The sequence below is a fragment of the Pristis pectinata genome, chromosome 28 (assembly GCF_009764475.1).
Source record: "Pristis pectinata isolate sPriPec2 chromosome 28, sPriPec2.1.pri, whole genome shotgun sequence".
Taxonomy (NCBI): domain Eukaryota; kingdom Metazoa; phylum Chordata; class Chondrichthyes; order Rhinopristiformes; family Pristidae; genus Pristis; species Pristis pectinata.
Window position 1 is genome coordinate 21,864,490 of NC_067432.1, and position 24,506 is coordinate 21,888,995.

At 40.3% G+C, this 24,506-nt stretch overlaps 1 protein-coding gene across 3 annotated transcripts in view; it reads right to left on the minus strand.

Annotated features, from left to right (window-relative positions):
* Window positions 1–24,506, minus strand: part of LOC127583991 (lamin-L(III)-like) — a 61,083-nt gene that overhangs the window by 12,667 nt on the left and 23,910 nt on the right. Inside the window, exons 5-10 of one of the 3 annotated variants that reach the window (XM_052040468.1) lie at window positions 13,360–13,485; window positions 12,682–12,902; window positions 10,103–10,316; window positions 7,466–7,573; window positions 3,533–3,652; window positions 1,911–1,983 (exon numbers count right to left, since the gene is read on the minus strand). In XM_052040468.1, coding sequence (XP_051896428.1) covers window positions 1,911–1,983; window positions 3,533–3,652; window positions 7,466–7,573; window positions 10,103–10,316; window positions 12,682–12,902; window positions 13,360–13,485 — 862 coding nt within the window. Of the gene's footprint in view, window positions 1–1,869; window positions 1,984–3,532; window positions 3,653–7,465; window positions 7,574–10,102; window positions 10,317–12,681; window positions 12,903–13,359; window positions 13,486–24,506 lie in introns of all 3 variants that reach the window. The other 2 variants (XM_052040467.1, XM_052040466.1) reach the window with 2 other exon arrangements.

Below are 24,506 nucleotides of genomic sequence, written 5' to 3' on the forward strand. Positions count from 1 at the left end.
CCTGAAAGTCACATTCATGCAGCCTGCTATAACCTGCACTTAAAAATTCAGCCCCTCATTCTGACTGGCATCATCAGGAGCAAGGCCGAACTGGCTGCCAGGTCTCAAAGACAAGACTCAAGTCCCCTGGCTGATGTGCCTATGAGCAGCTGACTGCAAGACCCTGCATATGTCTCTGGTAAAAGCCTCAGAAGGATCCTGAGGCAATAGAAGCCGAGGACGCTGACCGCACTCACAGCTACTTGCAAAGTTTATCCAGCAGGGAGATCTTCGCTCAGAAGGCTCAAAGGCCTGCTGACACCTGCTGTGGTATTTTGAGCCTCCTCTGGCACTGATATGTAGGCACACGCAGGAAACTCAGCCTCTAGACACTAAATTACCCTGCGTATCTGCAGGAAGGTGAGAGCAGCCTGCAAATACTCGGAGGCTCCCATGATATTCCCTCAAGATCCTCCACTGGGGCCCTCAGAGCAGCTGGACGAGTGGCCCCATGATCTGATGTGGAAAATTGCGAGCACAAAGCAAACTGTAGCGATCCCCAAGCACAAGTCCTACAAAATGTTCCCCAAAACCTGCCTGAATGAAGAATCAATACAACTCCTGTGAAGAAATTCTATAAATCTGCTGTGAGATTGCAGAGCCTTTATTGATAGATTTGCTGGTCAGTCCTCAATTCTGTCCAATGCTGCTCAGTTCACTGGCAAGTGCCAGAAAACAAGAAACAAATCCCAAAGTTGGGCATTAATATTGCTTTTAATAAACGATCAGTGTTAAGCTGCCAACTCATTGCTCCCAAGAAGGAAACCCAATGATAGCCCGTAAAATTGGATTATATCCTGAGACTGGGTGTTGGCATCAGGTTACTTATGCAACAGCACTCATTGCGGACCTACCACTTCCAAACCACCAGCTCATGGGTTACAAATCCTTCATGTTTCCAGGAAATTACTCAAGAGCAAACATAGATGCCAATGTCAACAATTCAGGAAAGGTGTGACAAACTTAATTAAATGTAAGTCAAAGGTGTGGAACCTATTTAGCCTGGTGTATTGCAGACACTCGGAAGGAAGTCAATTACATTACTCCAGGGACACATTGAAGAGAGGATATTGCTCCAGGGTTTTCGAGAATCATGAAATGCTCTGTGGTGGGTATGTGCAACTTTAGCTGTGCAGCTCCTTGAAGGAGTTGTCTAATTAGACTCAGATGCCTTATAGCCCTGCAACTTTCTTCCAAGTTTTTATCCAGCTTCATTTTGAAAGTTAGTGATAAATTTAGGCAGTGCACTCCAGATCATATTTGCTATATTAAAGAAGTTTTGTCTTTTGCCAATTACTTTCAACCAATGGCTGACAGTTATTGACCTACCTGTCACTGCTTTTTTTTCTCCACTTTTGTTATTAGAACCTTGCATGATTTTGAATATCTCCATTTAAATCTCCTTGTAATTTCTCCGCTGAGAAGGACCCCACCTGCCCGTCTCACCCTTTGAAATTCCTCTCATTGGTACCAATTTCACAAACCTTTGCATCTACTTCAATGCCTGGACATCCTCCCTACAATGCAATGGCTACTACATTTGCCGTAAAGAGCTACCTGAAAACTAATTTTATGCAGATGACAGAATGAAGACCTTGTGGATAACAATTCTATTTATGGCTCAGTTTTATTGCCTAAGAATATTGTTTTGAATAAATCACTTGTTCCCCACTACATGAGATCCTAAAATGGTGGTTGATATATCTAATCCATTTTACACCCACATTTGTGGTATTATTAGATTTGTTTTGAATTTAAATAGATCATCAGAACCCATTAGATTTGCATTTTGTCCAACAAATGATAAGTAGCAGCACTGTACATTCATACCGTTGGACTATACTCAAACTGACTTTTGTCCTCAGCGGTACCTTCATACTCCTCTTCCCTAGGTTTACTTTCTGGTGTTCCCGGAATTTGCACTATAGTCCGTGTAGACATCTCCTGTGAAATCAACATCAGTGTTAGTTGCAAAAGGGTTCCTTAGCCAAAACTAATGCAATCTTCTGAACCATGAAAAGTCTGATGGGGGTCCCTCAAGATACTATTATACAGGATTTTAACATCTTGTTAAATTATCCAAAAGGAATTCTTCTGTTTTATATTTAAAAATGGATTGGAGGCTTACCTCAGTCGATAACTGCCCGTCACCGCAGAATTCTAAGATAAACTTTTGTTTTTAAATTTAACTTTGGCCTTGAGCAATTCATTCAAGTACCACACAATTTTTTTTCCCCAGGCATCAAATTATGCAAAAGTATTACATAGTGGGGGACTTAACTTTTCAAACACTTGCTATTCTTGGAAGCAATCTGCAAACTTTACAAATATTTTTTCCAGCGGCAGAATGACGTTGGTAAACTAAACAGGCTTCTTGTACAAGTTACTCAATAAATATTAAACATCTCAAATAAGTAATTTTTGCATAGAAGATTACCTTCCTGAACAACCTCTTGGTCATTTGCCCTAATATTTTAATTGACAACATGCCACATTTTATTTGACAATGTGCTTTGGGATGGTTAATTAAGTTACAAAATATATATATATATATATATATATATATATATATATATATGTATAAAAAACACTGTGCACGTCACATTATTACATGGAACAGGAGAATGGTATACAGAAACCAACCAGAAAATACTGCAGAAATCAAGGTTCAAACTAATAGCCGTCCTCTGCCCGAAAAGATGAAATAAAAATACTTCCATTTTTTCAAGAGATACATTATTGTTTTGCATATCCTACCAAATTAGGTCTAATTTTCCAGGGTTTATATTAAATTAAAAACAATCTCTGATGGGATTTTTTTTAAAAATAGCAATATATTTTAAATTTTACCCTCAGCACAAGTTCAGTTGATTATTTATTTGGTAAATTACACACCCTTCACCTCCTTCCCACCCCTCTCTAATAAATGTCTGATTTCTCCTTATAAAGAATTGAGAGCTAGCATGCCAATTATACTTTGTTATTTTTTTTGAGAAACTTTTAAAAAATATTGGAGAAATTTAGTTAAAGTGCGACAGAGATGCTGCAATCTTTGCCCTCCTAGCCCTGAGGCAGTCAGCCACTCCAAGTTAGGTAGAACTACCTTAAAGTTACACTGAGACTTTCTTATCATCTCACCATCAGTAAAAACAGGAACCAAGCATATATTGGTTAAATAATTGACTTAAGGCAGCCAGAACCTACGTTGATGTGTTCCCAGTAAAGCATTCATGCACTTCATGTCAGCAATTACCTTTCAATTTCATTTGCTGTCAAACATTTTATTACCCGATCAAAATGTCAATAAAATTAATAAATCTGCAGGGAACAAAGTGAGTGTTATGTCATCTTAAATTTAAGTGAAGTGGACATTAAAATGGGATGACACAACTTTCAGTACTTCAGACAGTTACTATTCAGTTGCAGTGCATACATTCATAGTTGGCACTTATATCTGCTGGCAATGGAATGATCTACCAGTTTTTGCACTTACCACTCCATTAGCACTGAGAAGAACCACTCTCACGTCATCTCCTGTTCCCCAGGATCTCTGGTCCTTCCACACTAAATCTACTGACGAACATGAGGCACTATCATGATTTGCAGCCCAGATCTGAACAAGGGAATAGTTACATTAAATTATGTTTCTTTGAGGCTTGGCACACTAAATTTAAGCACACCATTGCTTAAATGCATAATTCTAATAAAAAACAAAATAAATTGAAGCAAAGTCCCGTGATTCCTCAATCCCAAAAAGAGGACTTCATAATTTGTCTGCAGGTAGTCAGCATCCACACTGTACATAACTACTTTCTTGCTCATTCAAATGTATTCATTTAAATGAAGTGGCTTAATAATTGATTAACTCAGATATACACAATCAAAATCTTGAACTCTCTGGGTCAAAACAACCACAAATCACTAATGGCAATTAAAATAAACAACTTTATTCAACATGTTACCTGTCATGGTAATAATATAGAACATAACAGCACAATACAGGACCTTCGGCCCACAATGTTGTGCCGACATTTTATCCTGCTCTAATATCTATCTAACCCTTCCCTCCCACATAGCCCCCCCCATTTCTCTATCATTCATGTGTCTATCTAAGAGTCTCTTAAATGTCCCTAATGTATCTGCCCCCACAACCTCTGCCGGCAGTGCGTTCCACGCACCCACCACTCTCTGTGTAAAATACTTATCCCTGACATCCCCCTTATATCTTCCTCCAATCACCTTAAAATTATGTCCCCTCGTGTTAGCCATTGTCACCCACAGCAGTCTACAATGGTCTCCCACAGTTCAGGAGCAATTAAGGATGGCCAATAAGCTGCCAGTGATGTCTACATCTTGTGAATGAAAAAATAAAATTACCACCCAGTCTGCCCGCAATCATTCGCAAAGTGATGGAAGGGCAGCAGGTGCACTCAGGCAGCACCTGTTCACCAGCACTCACTTTGGTTTTGCCAGGACCATATAGCTCCAGGTCTTACCCCAAACAAGAACAAAAGTGAATTCCACAGGTGAGACAAGATTGATTCCCTTTTAATGAAAATAACAGTTGAGCAAGTGTGGCATCAATGGCTTAAGTTTTACCATGGTTCAGTAGTAGGAGTTTGTACATTCTCCCCGTGTCTGTGTGGGTTTCCTCTGGGTGCTCCGGTTTCCTCCCACATTCAAAAGGTGTACAGGTTAGGAAGCTGTGGGCATGCTATGTTGGCGCTGGAAGCGTGGCGACACTTGTGGCCTGCCCCCCAAATCACTACGCAAAAAGATGTATTTCACTGTGTGTCTCGATGTACATGTGACTAATAAAGATCTCTCTCTCTCTCTCTCTCTCTCTCAATTGAGGAGAAAATTTTCCATTGACTACAATAACACCAAGCACAAAGGGCCAGGTTGTGGTTGTTGGAGGTCAATCATCTCACCCACTTCATCACTGCCGTAACTCCTCAGATATGTGTCTTAGGTACAAACATATTTGTTTCTTTCACCAATGACATTCTAAAATCATAAGGTGAGAAGTGGACATGTTTGCTCTCACTGGCCCAAAATTCAATAATATTCAAAACTTCTCAGAAAATAAAGTCCATTTCTTTATGTAGCAAGACCCAGACAACATTCAACTAGGGCTGATACAGATTCAAAAATATATTTTGACTGGCAATGACCATCTCAAATAAGACACAATAGAATCCAACAATTCCTCCACAACATACAATGTTGTAGCATCACTGAATCTCCATCATCAATGGAGATTCCCAGTGCGACAATGGCTAACACGAGGGGACATAATTTTAAGGTGATTGGAGGAAGATATAAGGGGGATGTCAGGGGTAAGTTTTTTTTTACACAGAGAGTGGTGGGTGCGTGGAATGCACTGCTGGCAGAGGTTGTGGGGGCAGATACATTAGGGACATTTAAGAGACTCTTAGACACATGAATGATAGAAAAATAGGGGGCTATGTGCGAGGGAAGGGTTAGATAGATCTTAGAGCAGGATAAAACGTTGGTACTGTGCTGTAGTGTTCTACATTCTATAACACCCCATGGGATACCCTTGACCAGAAGCTAACCAGGTCAGCCATGTAAATAATGCATGTAGAAGGACAAGTCAGAGGCGAGGTGCTGTGGTAAACTACTCAGCTCCTGTCTTCAAAAACCCTTGTCACCATCTACAAGGCACCAAGACAGGAACATTCTCCACTTGCTTCAGCAAAGCCTAAATGCTGACACCATTCTGGAACAAGCAGCACAGTCCTGAACATCCCTTCTTTCACTGCTGTGGCTGCAATGCAGCTGATCTACAAAGTGCTTTGTAGCAACTTGCTAAGACTTGTTCCATGGGGCTTTCCAAACCCTTGGACTCTCCCTCCAGGCTCAACAAAGGCAGCAGGTGCACTATAACACCACCAGTGCAACATTCCCTCCAGGTCACAGTGCACTAACTGGGAAATATATCTGTCATCCTTCAACAAGGACACTGCACCATCTTTTCAGGGATAACCAGGAATGGGAAACAGATACCAGCCAATCTACATATATGTGCATGTCACAAAAGATTAACATATGGTTCCCTTTCATATTATACAGTCTAGTTTACATGATATCTTGAAATATGTGAAGAAGCCAAAAAGATTAAAATCCTTTCAGCAGATTGATAGGCCTATTGTGGTGATATGCTGCTTAGTAAGTAAAAGCTACTCAAGGAGAGATGTAGTTCCTTTTATGTTAAAACAGTGACTTTTATGCAATGAAAAGGAATCAGTATGATCCCTATAGATTTCTCAATTTACCGTATGAATTCCTTTCAACCAACACTTGCTAACAATAGCAAAGAAGAAGGTGGTCACAATATTAGTTTATCTTCAAGTTTGTAAATATTATCTCAACTTAAGCTCTTGTTATTGTGCTGCCCAAATTACCCACATCATTCTCTGAATGTGCAATTCCAATGCCAAGCACAGCTCGTTGCTTACAAGTTTCCATACAATGCAGAATATAATGTTAAAGAAAGACTTACTGGTGAGCATTTCAGTACGTAAATAGAAGGAGGGAATTGCAGGTTAAGTATAACATTCTTAATGCTACACTGAATAGCATTCTTAGTCCACTTTTCTTATTCCTTAAAAGGAGTAATTTCCCTATCATTTGTTTTGTTGTAGAACAGAAATTTCCAAATCATGATTCTAAAATCCCCAGGGTGCATCCAAGACATCTCTGGGAGGCACATGGAGGAAATCATACAAAAGATTGTATGCAAATCTATGGTTATTTATCTTTACACAGGATGGTGGCTAAGGGGGACGGGAAGGGAGCGGTGGGTTACTGGAGAGAGAGAGGATGGGGGAAATGGGCTGACATTTAAAGGGTTAAAGTACTAAACAATGTGCTGTTGGGTTTATAAGGGCGGGGGGGCACATTTAGGTAAAAAAATTATAACTTTGTTCTAGTAGGTTTGTAAGTTGCTTCGACATCATTAGTTCATGCACAAGTTGGAACGTTGAAGATTGAGGGGTGACCTGATAGAGCTATACAAGTTCATAGGGGACATAGACAGGGTGAAAGCACATAGTCTTTTTCCCCAGTGAACGCGTGCTAAAAACAAGAGGGCATAGGTTTAAGATCAGAGGCGAGAAAGTTGAAAGGGACATCAGGGGCAGCTACTTCACGCAAAGGGTGGTGTGTGTTTGGAATGAGCTGCCAGAAATAGTGATTGAGGCAGGCACATTAGGAACATTTAAAAGCCATCTACATAAGTACATGGATAGAAGAGGATTAGAGGGCTATGGGTCAAATGTGGGCACATGGGACTAGCTTGCTGGGCAACATAGTCGGCATGGACAAGTTGGGCTGAAGGGCCTGTTTCCATGCTGTAGGACTCCATGACTCTATGCTACTCCAATTCTAGGTAAGTACTTACAGTTACTGTTTGCTTGGCTTTAAGGGTAAAACGAGCAGGGAACTTGTATGCAATCTCTGGAAACTTTTCAGATTTTCTCCTTAATATCCATCCTTTTAATGGTTGATCCTATAAATATAATAAATGTTGATTTCAAATTATTTGTCAAGAATTTAAAAAGTAACAATTTCCAACAAATACAAAAGGAAAAGAAGACAAAGGCTGGAAATATGAAATAAAAATGGAAAAAGCTGGAACTGCTCAGTAGATTGGGTAAGACTTGATGATAAACAACAGGTTTAATGCTTCAGAAAGACAAAGAGCTTCAGAATATCAGAAGTTGAGATTTTTCCAATTTCTGCACAAAAATGTTCTCCAATTTCAAAAATCTTTTTAGAAGAAGTAAAAGGATGCCCCATCTCCATTTGCAGGTGCAAATAAAATATCCCAGGGAACTACTGGAAGAGGAGAGTTCTCACCGCAGTTCTGACCTATCAAGATTTAAATAACAATGACAGCAGTACATTCATTCTTGTGGCAGATATTCACTGCTTCATTTTCTACAATATAACAGTAGCTCCACTTCAAGGATACTTCTCTTTTCTTATGACATAGGAGGAGGCCATTTGGCCTATTGAGTCTATGCTGGCTCTCAGTGCATTCCCATCACCCCCACACCACCACCCCCTTATTTCCCTGTCAGCTCTTCTGTCTCACCTGCCCATCAACTTCACCTGCCACCGACCAACACAAGGGATAATTTACAGTAGCCAATTAACCTAACAACTAGTCCGTCTTTGAGATGCAAGAAGAGACATTGCAGTAACAGGGAGAATGTATAAGCCCCACACAGACAGCAAGTCAGGCTATTGGAGATACACAAAGTCCAAGTTGGCTTATGTTTTTCTTACCACCTCTAACTCTGTGAATCAGTGAGATACAAGAACTAAGCCTGCCCTCACTCCACACCATGTCTCAGTAAAAACAGAAAATACTGAAAATGTCTCAGCAGAGCAGACATCAGAATGAAGCGTCACTGACCTGAAATGATAACTCTCTTTTTCTCTCCAGAGATGCTGTCTGACCAGCTAAGAATTTACTGCATTTTTTTTTGTTTTTGGTTCAGAGGTCCAACATCTGGAGCGTTTTGCTTCAATGTTTATTTCTAGTACAGTCCTCAGCATGGAAATCAGAAGCAGGAATGCTACACTGTTTTTAGAACACAGAACAGTACAGCACAGGAACAGGCCTTTTGGCCCATGATGTTGTGCTGACCTAATTAAACACCTTACTAAACTAATGCCTTCTGCCGACACAATGTCCATATCCCTCCAGTCTCCACACCCCTCCAGTCTCCACACATTCATGTGCCTATCTAACAGCCACTTAAATGCCTCTATCATATCTGCCTCTACTACCACCCCTGGCAATGCATTCCAGGCACCCACCATTCACTGTGTAAAAAAACTTGCCCCGCACATCTCCTTTGAACTTACTCCCTCTCACCTTAAATGCATGCCCTCTAGTATTAGACATTTAGTGATAATTCACATTTTTGTGAAACAACACAAGTTTTGCCATAAATTTGCAGTTATACAGCTTGGAAACAGGTCCCTTAGCCCCACTCGTCCATGCTGACCATGATACCTACCTACGTTGATCCCATTTGCCTGCATTTGGCCCATAGCCCTTGAAACATTTCCTATCCATGTACCTATCCAAATGTTTTTTTTAAACATTGTAATTGCACCTGCCTCTACCACCTCCTACGGTAGCTCATTCCATATACCCACCACCCTCTGTGTAAAACACTTGCCCCTCAAATCCCATTCAAGTTTTTCCCTTCTCACCTTAAACCTATGACCTCTAATTATAGACTTCTCTACCCTGATAAAAAGACTATGCTCCTCATAATTTTATAAACCACTATAAGGTCACCCCTCAGCCTCCTTTGCAATCTGACATACTCACAATCAATGTACACAAGAGATTGAAACCAAAATCACCATGGCCTAAAAAGGCCTACTTAGGAAATAAATCAAGTTGAATCATTGAACTATAAATGTATCTGCATATAGGTTTAATTTCACTCATTGTAAAATGACCTGAGTACTTGATCTGCCCATGCTTAAAGCATGGTTTCCATTCCATTATATACTGAGGCACAGTACAGATTTGCAGCCAAGAAATGACTAATAAGCATGAATTAAACAGAAATTGGGGCAACGCATCACTTAAGTATTTTCTACATTCCTGAAATCCACCCGATAAATGGTGCATTTGGCAGAACATTAATCATCATTACCTGCTTTATATATGGGTCACGTTTCAGAGGCCATTAATTGTGATCATTGTCAATTTAAGGAGGGCAGAACAAGACAAATCAGCCAGGATGCATAAAACAGACAAGACCAAAGAGGCAGATAAGGGTTTCAACCATGCAAGAATGCAACAGTATTAGATGTAGAAATAGATTGTTTTAATTACATTAGATGGTCAGCATTAAGACCATCCATTTCTACACCTGTATGTGCATGTTCATCATCAGATATAAATATGTCAATGAGGTTGTGAACATTGTGGCTCAGTCTCTGGTACATAGAAGGATGTTGTCACCAGGTACAGTTGCCGTTTGTGGGAGGGACCAAACATCTTTACCTTATTGGAAATATTCCTTAATTTGACAAATCTTCCTTCATTGTCAATTTCTTCTAAAATAACTCTTCCTTTAGAATACACATGTTCTTTTATTTCACAATTATAGCTGGCAATCTCAGTTTCGAACAATTTCCTTTTCGTTCCACGGAATGAAGTGACACCACTTGAGGAAGACAACCCACTCCGTGGCAATGAACTGGGAGTCAAATCAAGCCTGTAATGTCAGAAATAAGCTGAAAATAAATATTTCATTCTCCACGCAAACATAACAATTCAACTATCTACAAGGTGAATACTGAGTAAGAATAGGTCACTGAAATGTAAACTGCATCTCAGAGTCAATGATGCTGCTTGCACTTCTTTTCCTGGTTCTTTTTTAAAGTAAATTTTGGTACAGATCCAGGCTATTTATCCATGCTAACTCCTGCTCCAGAGCTGGTACAGAATGTCAATTATTGCCTTTTTCCTCCACCAGACCCTTTAATACTTTCCAACCTTTTTCTTTTTCAGTTTAAAATGCATTCACTGACACAACCTCAGCACCCACATGATAAATTATATATCCTGACCACCACTTGCATGCAAAAAATAATTCCATATTTATCCTTTATGTAACAATCCAGACTTAAAGACTGATTTCCTAATCCATGTAAGTGAGTCCTTGAATCTTTGTCATTGCTTTGAGATGGCAATCCTCCCACAGTGTAGGAACTTGGTCACTGTTAATTAGGCTGGTGAAAAGTCACACCTCCCACTGTGATTTCACAAACCCTACTTCTCCATTATAAATTGTCCCTCTCTCTTTTCGTGCTTTCATGCACAAAGGCCTGGGGTTGGCAGCTCAGCCTTTATTGACCTTCTCCACCACTAAAATCTAAACTCTCTAACCCAGAAAGGAACTGAAATAGGAGCATGCTCCTAGCAATAGTTGCAACGAATTGGTGAGAGCTGTCTCCACTGGAAGTTTTAGGTTCCAATAATGTCGCATAATCCCATTTTCTTGGTTGCTAAATTACTGCTATAAATACAAGTCTTTTCGATCATTGAGGAAGTCCTAGTATACCACAGGGGTCATAGAGCAAGTTTGAAGTATGGTGCTAGAGTAGGATGTTCCAACCTTGCCCAAAGAGACAGAAAAATAACTGAAAAAGAGGAATATTTTCTGTCACTGTTCCACGATATACCATCAACACAAACCAGGTTTCAAGAAAAGCCCTGAAAAAGTTGTGGAATGTCAAGAATAGTTTGAGGTCTGACATACCATTTATGATCATCTATTCTGTCTAAGGATTTTCTTTTGGGTGGGAGGTAGGAAGATGAGAGGGGAATGGAAGGTGACACATTTCTCTAAAGCAAATGCATATTTTTTTCTGAATATCATTAAGGATGGTGCACAGTGCAATGGTAAGTGTTCTTGGTTCACAGTTCCAGAGAATCTGTTTAGCCCCGACCCTTTGCCGCTGCCTGCAAGGAGTTTGCATGTTCTCTCCATGACAGTGTGGGTTCCCCTCAGATGCTCTGGTTTCCTCCCATATCCAAAGATGAGCAGCTGGTAGGTTAACTGCCCACTCTAAGTTGCTCCTAATATAGGTGAGTGACTTGATGAGGATGCAGAGTAGATGATGCCTGATGTATATAGTGGCTAAAGAGACTGGTTTTATGCTACATGACAATGCTACAGAAAGAACCAGGCTGGATCTTTTTCTAAAATTCACTTCCACTAGGACTAGGTCCACCAACCATGTAGATGGTTTGGTGAAGATGCTTCTTCAAAACTGCCACTTACCAGAGATTTGCATACGTACAGGTTAATAAGGTAATTAGATAACACAATCATTTGATTTATTTTGAAAGGAAACTGGTCCCAAATTTGTACAAAACAGTCATTAGACCACATTTAGTGACTGTGTACATCTAGGCCACCATATTATGGAAAGGTTATAAAGGCAGTAATGAAAAAAGATCTATAATGATAATTCGTGAACTTCAAGGTTTTACCCATCAGAAGACAACAAGTAGGCTGGGTGTTCTCTTGTAAAGGAGGAAAGAGGGTTTACCTAATGGAGATCTTAAAATTATTTAAGATTTTGATAGAGTAGACACAGAATGTTTGAACAACATAAAATGGTTACCAAGAATCATAAAGGAAATAAAAATAGATTGAAAAAAAAATCCCTTTACCTACAGTTGCAAGAATGCGGAAAACACTTGAATAACCAGTGGTGGAGGTGAACAGTATCAGTGCATTTATGGCAGTGAATGGCATTCACGAGAGAGAAGAGAGAGTCATGCTGAATAAAAATCGGGTCTCAAGTGAAGCAGAAATGCTGCTGGAGGTTGGTTGAGGCAAATGGCCAGTTTCTGTGCTGTATATTCTACATAGTTCTTTGAGGGATATGGACAAGGAGGGACATAATACCCACAGCAAAGTGGCCCACAATTTCTGAGAAAGGGCCAAACATGATACAGCACATAATACACAAAAGTAATAAATTAACTGATAGTCTTACTTCAGATAGATTGTTAAGCAGTAAAACTTCGCAGAAATCAAATAAAGCACAAAATCACTGCCAACTCACCTTTGTTCCTCTCCCTCCAGCATTTTCCTGTAAGCACTTATCTCCAAGTCCAATGCCAGCTTCACGTCGAGCAGTTCTTCATATTCTTCCAGCTTCTCCCGTGCCTCCTTGCGCATTTCCCCCATTTCTTGCTCCTTGGCCTCCATCCTCTGTTGCCAGACAGCCCGCTCATGATCCAACGTCATCTCTGTGTCCTGAACTTTAGCTTTCAGTTCAGAAATCTGACAAAATCAGGAGTAAAGGGAGAGTTAAAAATAAAAGTGACATATATCATCCCAGAACAAATGTTGGCCTGGTGCTCAAACATGTTTAAAAAGACAACAAGTGGAATCAAAAATCTAATCAGATCCTATGCAGCAAAAATATTCTGCAAAAAGATATTCTTGCAGCATTTTTCTTTAGGTTTGCATACAATTGTCAGGAGCACTGCAGATTATGCTGGATACAAAGCAAATGCAGAATATTTTCTTCCCAATATTACAATTACTACACGTGGAAGCTTTTGTTTAGAGGTGCAATTCCATGTTATAAACTGGAAAAAGACAAGGGGGTAGAAATTGTCGTTATGCTGCTACTATATTGCACATTGAACGCAAGTGATAGAGATCGAATTTCTGCCGCCAACATTTAAAACTTTCAGCGCTTGAATTAACCCCATTAAATAAACGGGGGTTTTACCTGATGACGGCATTGCTGAAGCTCAGACAGTAGACTGTCAGATCTCATTTTAGCTTCTGCCACCTCTTCCTTTGCAGCACTGGCAAAATCGCTATTCTTTGCAGCTACCAGCTGGGCATTTTCGAGCTATTACAGAAAGAGAGAGGGAAGTGACTGGGGCGATCTAAACAAGTCATCCTTCTTAAGATAAGCTCATTTTTTTTTAACAACCCACACCCCTACCAAAGTGAGTGATTTACAGATTTTTCAATATCTAAACATTTTCTAGGAGTTCTACCCCTAGATTTATGGGATTTTTGACAAAGTCCACATTGGAGGATTTTCTGGGAGTCAGAGAAGGGGAAAAGAGGTGAATTGTCTATAATAAATCAAAGTTGTTAAAATTAAAAAGCTATCACTGCTTTGGTGAGAGGCAAGTACTTCAAAAAGCACTTTGAAATTGCCCAGGATTATGAAAGATGTACTTTAAATAACAGTCTATACTTCTTCACAGAGTGGAGTCTATGTACTTCAATTATATCTGTCAAATTTTTTTTTACAGGTTTATAAAGAACTTGTTTCAGTAAAGCAATTATCATAAAGATATTTTACTGCCATCAGTGTCTTTGACATTTAAATTCACTTGTGTGAAAATATAAGAAACAATTTTCACAGCAGGCTCTCACAAATAGCACTAAGATAATGATCAGAAAATCTGTTCTCCGGATATTGGTTGAGGGATAATTTGCCAACTGGGAGTTCTCGCTGTACTACTACCAAATAGTGTCAGCATATCTTTCACATTAAATCTACGAGACTTGCCAGGACTCAACAGCTTCAGTTATAGGGAGGGCTTGGGTAGGGTAGGAATTTATTCCTTGGAGCATGAAGACCGAGATGTGATCTTATAGAGGTGTATAAAATCATGAGGAGCATAGATAGGGTGAATGCACAGTCTTTTTCCCAGGGAAAGGGCATAGGTTCAAGGTGAGAGGGGAAAGGTTTAAAAGAGACCCAAGGGGCAACTTCTTCATGCAGAGGATGATGCATACATGGAAAAAGCTGCCAGAAAAAGTGGTTGAGGCAGGTACAATAATGACAATGAAAAGACATTTGGAGAGGACATGGATAGGAAAGGATTAGAGGGATATGGGCCAAATGTGGGCAATTGGATGAGTTTAGATGGGTACCTGCCTTTCTATCCCTCAACATCCATAAACCAACAAAAATCCATCCACTGTAGTTATGAATTCTTCTATTGAGTTTGTCCAAGTGGTTCTTTGAGGGAATATGTCAGTATTCCACCAACCTTAGACAGAATAAATACTTCCTAAAATTAACCCTGAATAAAGTAGTTGTCTACATTTATTGTGCCCCATTGATGTTAAATTCTCAATCAACAATTATTTTCTCTAGCTGTCTTATTAAATGCTTTAATTGTTGCAGTTAGATTACTCTTAAAATCTTCAGATTATTCAACAATCTTTCCTTTGAATTGGAAAATTACATTCGTAATTATGCTTTTTCAGGGAAGTAAAGGAAGAAAAACAGGGAATTATTGATTCTTTACCCAATGTTGACTGTTGGGAAATTGCAAGAGTCTATAATTAAAAATAGAGTGATTGTCAATGGAAGAGTTTCAGCTAATCGTTGACAGCCAACATTGATTTGTTCAGGCCAAGTGATGCTACCTGGATTAAATTTAACTCTTTTCAAAGCAGTACTGGGGTCCATGGACAATTAGAATGATTATCAAAGGAGGTCAAGTGTTACATTGAAAACCAGAGCTTATAAAGTTGTAAGGATCAGTGCTAGACCAGGGAACTGGCAAATTTTCAGGAATCAAAAGGGAGAGACTTTAAAGTTAATAAGTAAGGAGAAAACTGATTGGGAGAGAAAACTAGCAAGTAATAGCAAAACAAATAGAAAGAACGTCTATGGATATATAAAAAGAGGGTAGCTAGGGTAAGTGCAGGCCCCTGGAGGGTAAGATGGGGGAAATTAATAATAGGCAACAAGGGAATAGCAGATAAATTAAACCAATACTGTGCCTCAATGAAAAACATGATGACGCTGTAGGAACTCAGCAGGTCAGGCAGCATCCATGCGAAAAAGCAGATGGTCAACGTTTCGGGTCAGGACCCTTCTTCAGGACTGAAGATAGGAAAAGGGGAAGCCCAATATACAGGAGGGAAAAGCAGAGCAGTGATAGGTGGACAAAAGAGGGGAGGCGGGGTGGGCACAGGGTGGTGATAGGTAGATGCGGGTAAGAGACAGTGATGGGCAGGTGCGGGGGATGGGTCAAAGGTAAGGAGAGAGAAAAAAAGGGCTAGGAGAGGGAAGAAGAGAAGCAGCATGGTGGGGCGCGGGGGTTGGGGGTTGTGGGAAGAGGGGTGGGGATTACCTAAAGTGTGATTACCCAATGGCATGAATATTGAATTCTCCCTTTTTTTCTCTCTCCTTACCTTTGACCCATCCCCCAGTGGATCTGCTCTCCCCTCCCCCGCACCTGCCCATCACTGTCTCTTACCCGCATCTACCTATCACCACCCTGTGCCCACCCCGCCTCCCCTCTTTTGTCCACCTATCACTGCTCTGCTTTTCCCTCCTGTATATTGGGCTTCCCCTTTTCCTATCTTCAGTCCTGAAGAAGGGTCCTGACCCAAAGCGTTGACCGCCTGCTTTTCTCCACGGACACTAAGTTCTTCCAGTGTCATGGTGTTTTTCATCTAGATTCCAGCATCTGCAGTCCTTTGTTTCTCTAGCAATACTGTGCCTCAGTGTTCACAGTGGAGAATGCTGCAAATACCCAAAAGATAACAGATAGACTAGTTTCAAATAGCACAGAGGAACGTGTAACAGTCCCTATCACAAGGGACAAGGAAAAACTAATAGGACTAGAGGCAAACAGCTCACCAGGACATGACAGCCTGCATCCAAGGGCTTCAGAGGAGGTAGCTGCAGGCAGAGAGGAGCTACTGGCTGAAGCATTTCAAAACTCATCCAACTCCAGGAGAGTACAAATGGATTGAAAATCCGCAGACATATCTCCCTTGGTCATGAAGGGAGGGAGACAAAAAGCAGGAAACCCTAGGCCTGTTATCTTAATATCTGTTGTTGGGAAAATGCTGGAGTCAGGGAAGAAATAAACAGGCATTTAGAAAAGCTTAATGTCATCAAAGCAAGTCAGCATGACTTTCTGAAAGGTAAATCAATTTTTAAGAAACTTGTTAGAGTTCTAGTAGATACAACAAACAGAGTTGATGGAGAGGAACCTGTAGATGTAGTGTATGTGGATTCCAGAAGGCATTTGACAAGTTGGCACATAAAAGCCTGGTGCACAACAGCTCATAATATTGGGGGAAGTGTGTTAGCATGGATTGAAGACTGGTTGTCACACAGAAGAGAGTCTGAATAAATGGGTTATTTTCAGGCTGGAAAGATGCAACTAGTGGAGTGCTCAAAGGATCAGTTCTTGACCTTCCATTATTTACTATTTACATCAATGACCAGAGTGTAAGGCATCCAAGTGACAAAGGCATGAAGACAGCTGGGCACATTGCGATGAGGATACTTGGACTCTGCAACAGCATATACATTCATTAAATGAGTAGGTGAAAGCTCTGCAAATGGAGTTTAATGTGGGAGAGTGTAGGGCCATACAGTTCAGTAAAATAATTCAAAAGGTAGACAATGATCCAAATAGAGAGAAGGGGCAATTGTGTGAAGTACGGAGGGACCCAAGTGTTCTTGTCAATGAATCACAAAAAGGTAGCAGGTAAGTGCAGCAAGCAGTTCGGATGGTAAATTGTATTTGGCTTTTATAGCAGCCAGCATAATCAAAGATCCTACCCACCCCGGACATTCTCTCTCGCCGGTCCCCCCCCCCCCACCAGGCAGAAAATACAAAACCCTGAAAGCACGTACCACCATGCTCGAGGACACCTTCTATCCCACTGTTATAAGACCATTGAATGGTTCCCTTATACGATAAGATGGACTCTTGACCTCACAATCCACCTCATTGTGACTTTGCACCTTACTGTCTACCTGCACTGCACCTTTTCTGTACTGTAACACTTTATTCTGTACTCTGTTACTGTTTTACCTTGTACTACCTCAATGCACTGTTGTAATGAATTGACGTGTATGAACGGTATGCAACATAAGTTTTTCACTGTACCTCGGTACATGTGACAATAATGAACCAATTTAATTTACCAATCTCCAGAGGGTTGGAATTCAGAAATAGGGAAGTATTGTTGCAATTGTAAGGGGTTTTGATGAGGCCAGACCTGGAGCACAGGTCAGAGATTTGGCCCCCTTATTTAAGCAAGGATACACCAGCAATTGGAGGCAATCCAAGGGAGATTCACTGGGCTAATTCCCTGGGGTGAGACAGTTGTCCCATCACAAGCAGCTAATGAAACTAGATCTATATTCATTGGAGCTTAGAAGAATGAGGGGCAATTTTATTAAAAGATGCAAGATTCCTGAGGGGGCATAATAGGTTAGATGCTGAGAATTTCCAATAGTGGGGGAGTCTCAAATGAGGGGATGTGGTTACCTGATAAAGGAGGTAGTCATTTTAAACTGAGCCACTTAATAATTTCTTCTTACAGAGGGTGGCGAATCTCTGGAATTCTTTACCCCGGAGGGTTTTGGAAGCGAGATCACTGGAGGTATTTAAAGAGAAGACAGGTAAATTTTTGAAAGATCGAGGAATTCAGGGCTGTGGGAAACTGGCACAGAGAGTAGTTGAGGCCTGGAGCAGAGCAGTCATTATTGTATTGAGTGGCAGGGCAGGCTTGAGGGGCCAGGTGGTCTACTCCTGCTCCTTCTTTCTTAGTGTCCTTCTGACAAAGGAACATCTTCAGAGGTTATTAATGTGGCCTTCCAGAAAATAGTAAATAAAGTTACTCACAAGCTACTATTAAAGTTACATCTCAGAACTGAGGGCAAACTATTAGGCGATTAGTCTATCTGCAAACACAGATAGCAAGGATAGTGGGCTGGTCTTTTAATTGGTATGATGCGACTCGAGGCAACTCATGGGGATCTGTTAGCCTCATCTCCTCACCATATTTATTCATTGACAATGAAGGAATAGGGGGCATGTCTACAAATTCCATGCTGACCCAATCAAATTTAAACAGTACTTTTTAAAATGGTGAAAAGCTAGTATCAGTGTTAGTCCAAAAAAAACACTTGGGGTTTATGTACATAATTTAAAATGTTGGAGGAATTGAAAGAACTATATATTGTTAGAGTTCTACTAGGTATGGATGTTATGCTGCAGTTACACAAAGGCCTAGTTAGACCACACTAGGGCACTGAGAGCAGTTGCACTTCTGATAGGAAGCAAGGTCAGGTTTTTCCAATATTATGCAGCGTGGATATATGCTCGTGAATATCAAAAGATCAAGCTGCAGATGCTGGAAATCTATAATCACTACTGCCTCCGTTCACTCATTGACCAGGTAACCTCGTTTACAGCTTATCCTCATGGTAAACCTGGTTTTATCCTTTTAGAGGCATCCCCCTCTCCCATCCTCCCTGCAGCCTCCCTCTCTCCTTCCCTGTTCTGACGAAGGGTCTTCGACCTGAAACATTAACTCTGTTTCTCTTCCCAGAGATGTGGCCTGACCTGCTAAGTATTTCCAGCATTTTCTGTTTTTGTTAAGGAAAATAGCCCTTCAAACCTCCGAGTCCATACCAACCATGAAGCAACCCCCTACGCTAAACCTATTTTATTTTCCCCACATTCATCATCCAAAAGGAGGGTGATGTACCTAGAGTGAGCAAACAATCTCATTCGACATCGAAACCAGCAAATGGCCTTTTCCTGATTTTACCATAAGACCATAAGATAAAGGAGCAGAAGCCGGCCATTCGGCCCATCGAGTCTGCTCCACCATTCTATCATGAGCAGATCCATTCTCCCATTTAACCCCACTCCCCCGCCTTCTTACCATAACCTTTGATGCCCTGGCTACTCAGATACCTATCAATCTCTGCCCTACATATACCCAATACACAGCCGCCCGTGGCAACAAATTCCACAGATTCACCACTCTCTGGCTAAAGAAATTTCTCCGCATCTCTGTTCTGAATGGGCGCCCTTCAATCCTGAAGTCATGCCCTCTTGTACTAGACTCCCCTACCATGGGAAACAACTTTGCCACATCTACTCTGTCCAGGCCTTTTAACATTCAAAATGTTTCTATGAGGTCCCCCCTCATTTTTCTTCTGAACTCCAAGGAGTACAGCCCAAGAGCCGTCAAACTTTCCTCATGTGTTAAGGCCCCAAGCAAAGCATGTTTCAATACTGTGCTTGAAAATATTCAGGTCACTCTGCCACTCTGTAAACTATCAGATTATTCATTAGAGGGAGCGAAGGATAGATTTACCAAGAATGATACCTGGACTTGAAGAATTCAATCACAACAAGGAATTACACAAATTCCGGTCATATGTAAAAGGTCAGAAGTATAATTTAATAAAAGCCTTAAAGACATTATGGGGTGTTGAAGCAGAACTATTTCTGTGAGTTAGAGACCCCAGTTTTAAGTGCTGTAGCCTAAAGATTTGAGACTAAACTTTCAGGAGTTACAATACGCTTCTACTGGGAAAGGATAGTAAAAATTTATAACACTGAGCCCAACTGAAAATTGATACATCTCAAGATAACAATTGGCCTTGTATTTAATTTTTCTTATCAAGTTATTATGGAATGTGGAGCCAGATCAGGCACATGGAGTGAGATCACAAATCTCATTGGAATTTAGAACTGGAAAATTGCAGATTTTACATCCCCAATATTGGGGTTCAGGTCAGGGCTCACTCTGGAAGCTACTTGAATATCATACACTATTAAACAATAGCTAACATTTAAAGCAAATAATGCATAGTTTAGGACAAATATATATTCCTTTAAGTCATGAAAACCTAACAGAAAAAAAGTGGTCTAACCACAGCTAACAAGAAAATTTATGACAAGTGCAATAGAAAAGCTTATAATCTTCCTAAAAAGAATCATAAGCCTGAGGAGGGGGGAAATTTAAGAAATGTGAAAGGGGTCAATAAGGAAAGGGAAAGTGGAATGTGGGAGTAATCTAGCAAATAACGTAAAAACAGACTGAAAACTTCTGTAGATACACATAAAGGGAAAAGGTTAATGACAGTTAATGCATATCCCTTACACACAGACAGAAATTATTCTGGGGAATAAGGAAATGGCAAAGAAATTAAACAAATATTTTGCGTCTGTCTTCATGGAAGACTCAAAAAAAGCCTCTGAGAACTAATAGAGGACAGCAGGTAAAAGAATGAATGCGCAGCTGAAAGAAATTAGCATCAATTAAAATAAAAAAAGCATTGGAGAAATTAATGTGTCTGAAAGCCATCAAATCCACAGAACATGATGTGCTGCATTCCAAGGATTTGAGAGAGATGGCTGTGGAAGTATGGAGCATTCATAGTCATCTTCCAAAATATCGATGACAATTCCCACAGAAATAGCAAATGTAACCCCATATTTACAAAGCAGGGAGAGAGAAAATGGGGAACTTCAGACCCATTAACTTGACATTAATAGCACAGAAAATGCTGGAAACTATTAAGGAAATGGTAATAGGAGAGCTTAAAAATATTAAGATTGGGCAGACTCAACTTGGATTTTTTAAAGAGTAATTACATTTGACAAATCTGTTGAGCTTTTTTTTGAGGTTGTAATTAGTGGAACAGATAAGGAAGAATAAATGGATGCATTACATATGGTGTGCTGTCCCATGTTTAAGGATGGACGTTGATGTGTTGCAAGTAGTCCAGCTATTAGTCTGGTTAACCTTTTGTTTACTGGACTACTACCTGGGATTGTCTTGGACTACTACCTGGAATGGGTGGGATTGTCTTTTGAGGAGAGATTGTACAGGTTGTATTCACTTAAGGTTAGAAGAGTGAGCAGGGACTTGATCGAAACATGTTTCGGAAGGATCCTGACAGGGTGGATGTGGAGAGGGTGTTTGGCATTGTGGGAGTATCCAGAATCATTGGCCACTCTTCAATAAAAAGTCAGTCATTTAAGACAGAGATGAGGTGATTTTTTTTCCCCCTCTTCGAGGTTTGTGAGACTTTGGAACTCTTGACTCAAAAGATGGTAAAAGCAGTCTGAATATCTTAAGACAGAGGTAGGATCTACTTAATGAGAAAGTGGGTGAAAGATTACCTCAGGTTGGTAGTTATGTAGCATTGAGGATACAAATGGTCTCATTACAAGACAGAGCAGGTTTGAGGAAAAAATTGGCTGACTCCTGATCGTAGCTTGTATGTTCATACTGATTTTCAGAAGGCCTTCAATAAAGTACCTAGAAAACTTTATTAAGTGATATTCTAGCATGCAGGATGGAGGTAATAATATTGGTGTGGATTGAGGATTGGTTAATTGACGGAAAGTAGGGAGTAGGAATAGATGGGTAATTTTTGCATTGGGAATCTATGACTCGTGTGTTGCCAAAGCAACAGTGCTGGGGACCCAGATGCTTACAATTTATATCAATGATTAGGATGAGGACACTGTGGTAGGGAAGATACCTATGGATACAGAGCTGGATAGAAAGGACCCTAACCACAAGTTACAGGCTACAGTGAACTATTGTAACCCATGCTTGGTTACTGGCATAGCAACAGCATAGCAGCTATTCCAGAAACAGCAGGGTGGGAGCTTACCATTGCACATATGGCAAAAGCAGATCTATGCACAGCTCACATAATATACTAGGCATTGACTCCTGACACAGCAAAATGATTACCTCACACTATCTATCCACAGAGCATGCAGGGTAGAGATAAGGGTGGAGAAAAGTCAATAAGAAAGAGTACAAGAATAACGGAAGCTTTAGATTGGGGATGTCAGCTTGTAATAAACAAAGTTTGTTTTGAAGGTTTTGTGTGAATGTTTTCTGTCTACAGGCAGAAATAGTATACAGTGTAGTATATCCAAGTTTACTGATTTTGCAAAACTTACTGGCAATGAGATCTTTAGTGAAGGAAGGAAGTGATTGGGGTGAGGACACTGCAGATGGGAGATAATGTGAAGTCGTTCATTTTGGTGAACAGAATAGAAAATGGGTGTATTTGTTTTTTTGAAGTGGTCAGAGAGTGGAAATATTTGGATGCTTGGACACAATTCAGACTGAACATGCAAGTATAGCAAGCAATCAGTAATCAAACTGTATGTTGGCCTTGGAGACACAAGACGCTGCAGATGCTGGAATCAGGAGCCACAAAGAATCTGCTGGAGGAACTCATCAGGACAAGCAGCATCTGGGGTGGGGGGGGGGGGCGGGGGGTGGTGTGGTGGTGGAAGGATGGTGGATATTCGGGGTCAAAACCCTGCATCAGGACCAGAAACATTGACAATTCCTTCCCCCACTCAGATGCTGCTCAACCCGCAGAGTTCCTCCAGCAGATGGTTTGTTGCTGTATGTTGGCCTTTATTGTTACAGTATTTGAGTCTCAGAGGGAGGAATTCTTTCTGCTATTGTATCGGGTCATGGAGAGACCCTCCAGGGATGTTATGTACAAGTGCGATCACCCTACCCAAGAGAGAATGTACTTGTATTAGACAACAAAGGTTCATCAGATTGATCATTGGGATGGGGGATGGGGCGAAGGAGTTGCTCAATGTGGAGACATTACATAGAATGTGTCATGAAGAATTCTATTGAAGTCTGACACACGATGTTTCTCCTGGCTGGGGTGTCTAGAACCAGAGGGTCACAGTCTGAAAATAAGGGTTGGCCATTCAGAGGTGGCAGGAAACACCTTCACCCAGCGGGTGATGAATCATCATGCCCGAGTACTATGGATGCTCCATAGTTAAGTCTATTCAGGATAGAAATAAATATATTTTTGGATATTAGGGTATCAGTGATAAGGAGTTAGTGCAAGAAAGCAGCACTGAGCTAAAAGATCAGCAATGAGATTATCGAACTGGTTAGCAGCAGGCAAAAGCAGAACAGCCCCTCACTGCTTCCATTGTTATGCTCTGTCAATCACACAGGCAATCCATCGGCAATAACCCTGGATTCACCATTACCCACAATCATTGCACGGCCATTGTTCCTGTCTCAGAGTGTAAGATAGCAAATGCTGTTCAGCTAAATGTGATCAATGCTTCAGACCACAGAACGGATACAAAATAACCAAATTTTTTTTTGTATTACAACTAACCTGAAGGAAACAGCTAAGGATTGTATATTACCATTGGTTAAGTTTCTTTTTAAACATCCACCATATAATTGGCAAATGCTCATGGTATTAAAGGCATAAATACTTCTGCAAACATTCTTCTAGGATTCCCTATTATTGATATCAACTGATGATGCACAAAAATGAAGACAACAAATCTCGGAAGGCACTAGACTTCTTATTTTTCATTCATATTAATTTTTAAAAAACTTCATCCTTCTGGTATGCAACACATGGTGGATGACAGCCAAGTAAGTTCCATTCCATTGTAGGACACGGCAGATTTAGACTAAAGGATTACACAGAGGCAAGATTTTCCACTTGGAAATTATAAGTACATGAGGCAACTAGAACTCTAAACTAGTAGCAGCGCAAAATTTTGAAATACTCCCAAATAACGTCTCTCCAGTGGAAGGAATAGGAAAGTGTTTTGTTATTTGTTTGGAAGGAGTACAAACAGGAGAAACAGATAATCCCAGCACATTATTCAATAGCTAACTAGCATAAACCACAGAAAATGAATTTCTATCTTTATTATTTCAGACCAAGACCCTGACACTCCACCTTCAAGCCACAATAGTAGACACAGTGGCACTAAAATTAATCTTACTCTAAACGGATCTTGATTATGTAAACCTCTAAATAGATTGAAAACAAAAACAAAATGTTTTACATATTGTCTAACAATAGTAAAGGCCCAATATAAAAGTTGTCTCAAAATATAGAATTTATAAAAGTTCTGTAAAATAATCTCTCTCTTTAAAATACCAGAGGGAAATATGATTCCCTACTTTGGGCACCCCAAATCATTTTCTTTATGTGCATAGAAAGCAAGTAGAGTTATATTGATAACAGGAAGAATCAACAGGCCTAGAAAACCTCTTAACTGCACACAGCAAGGAGAATCTATGCCATAA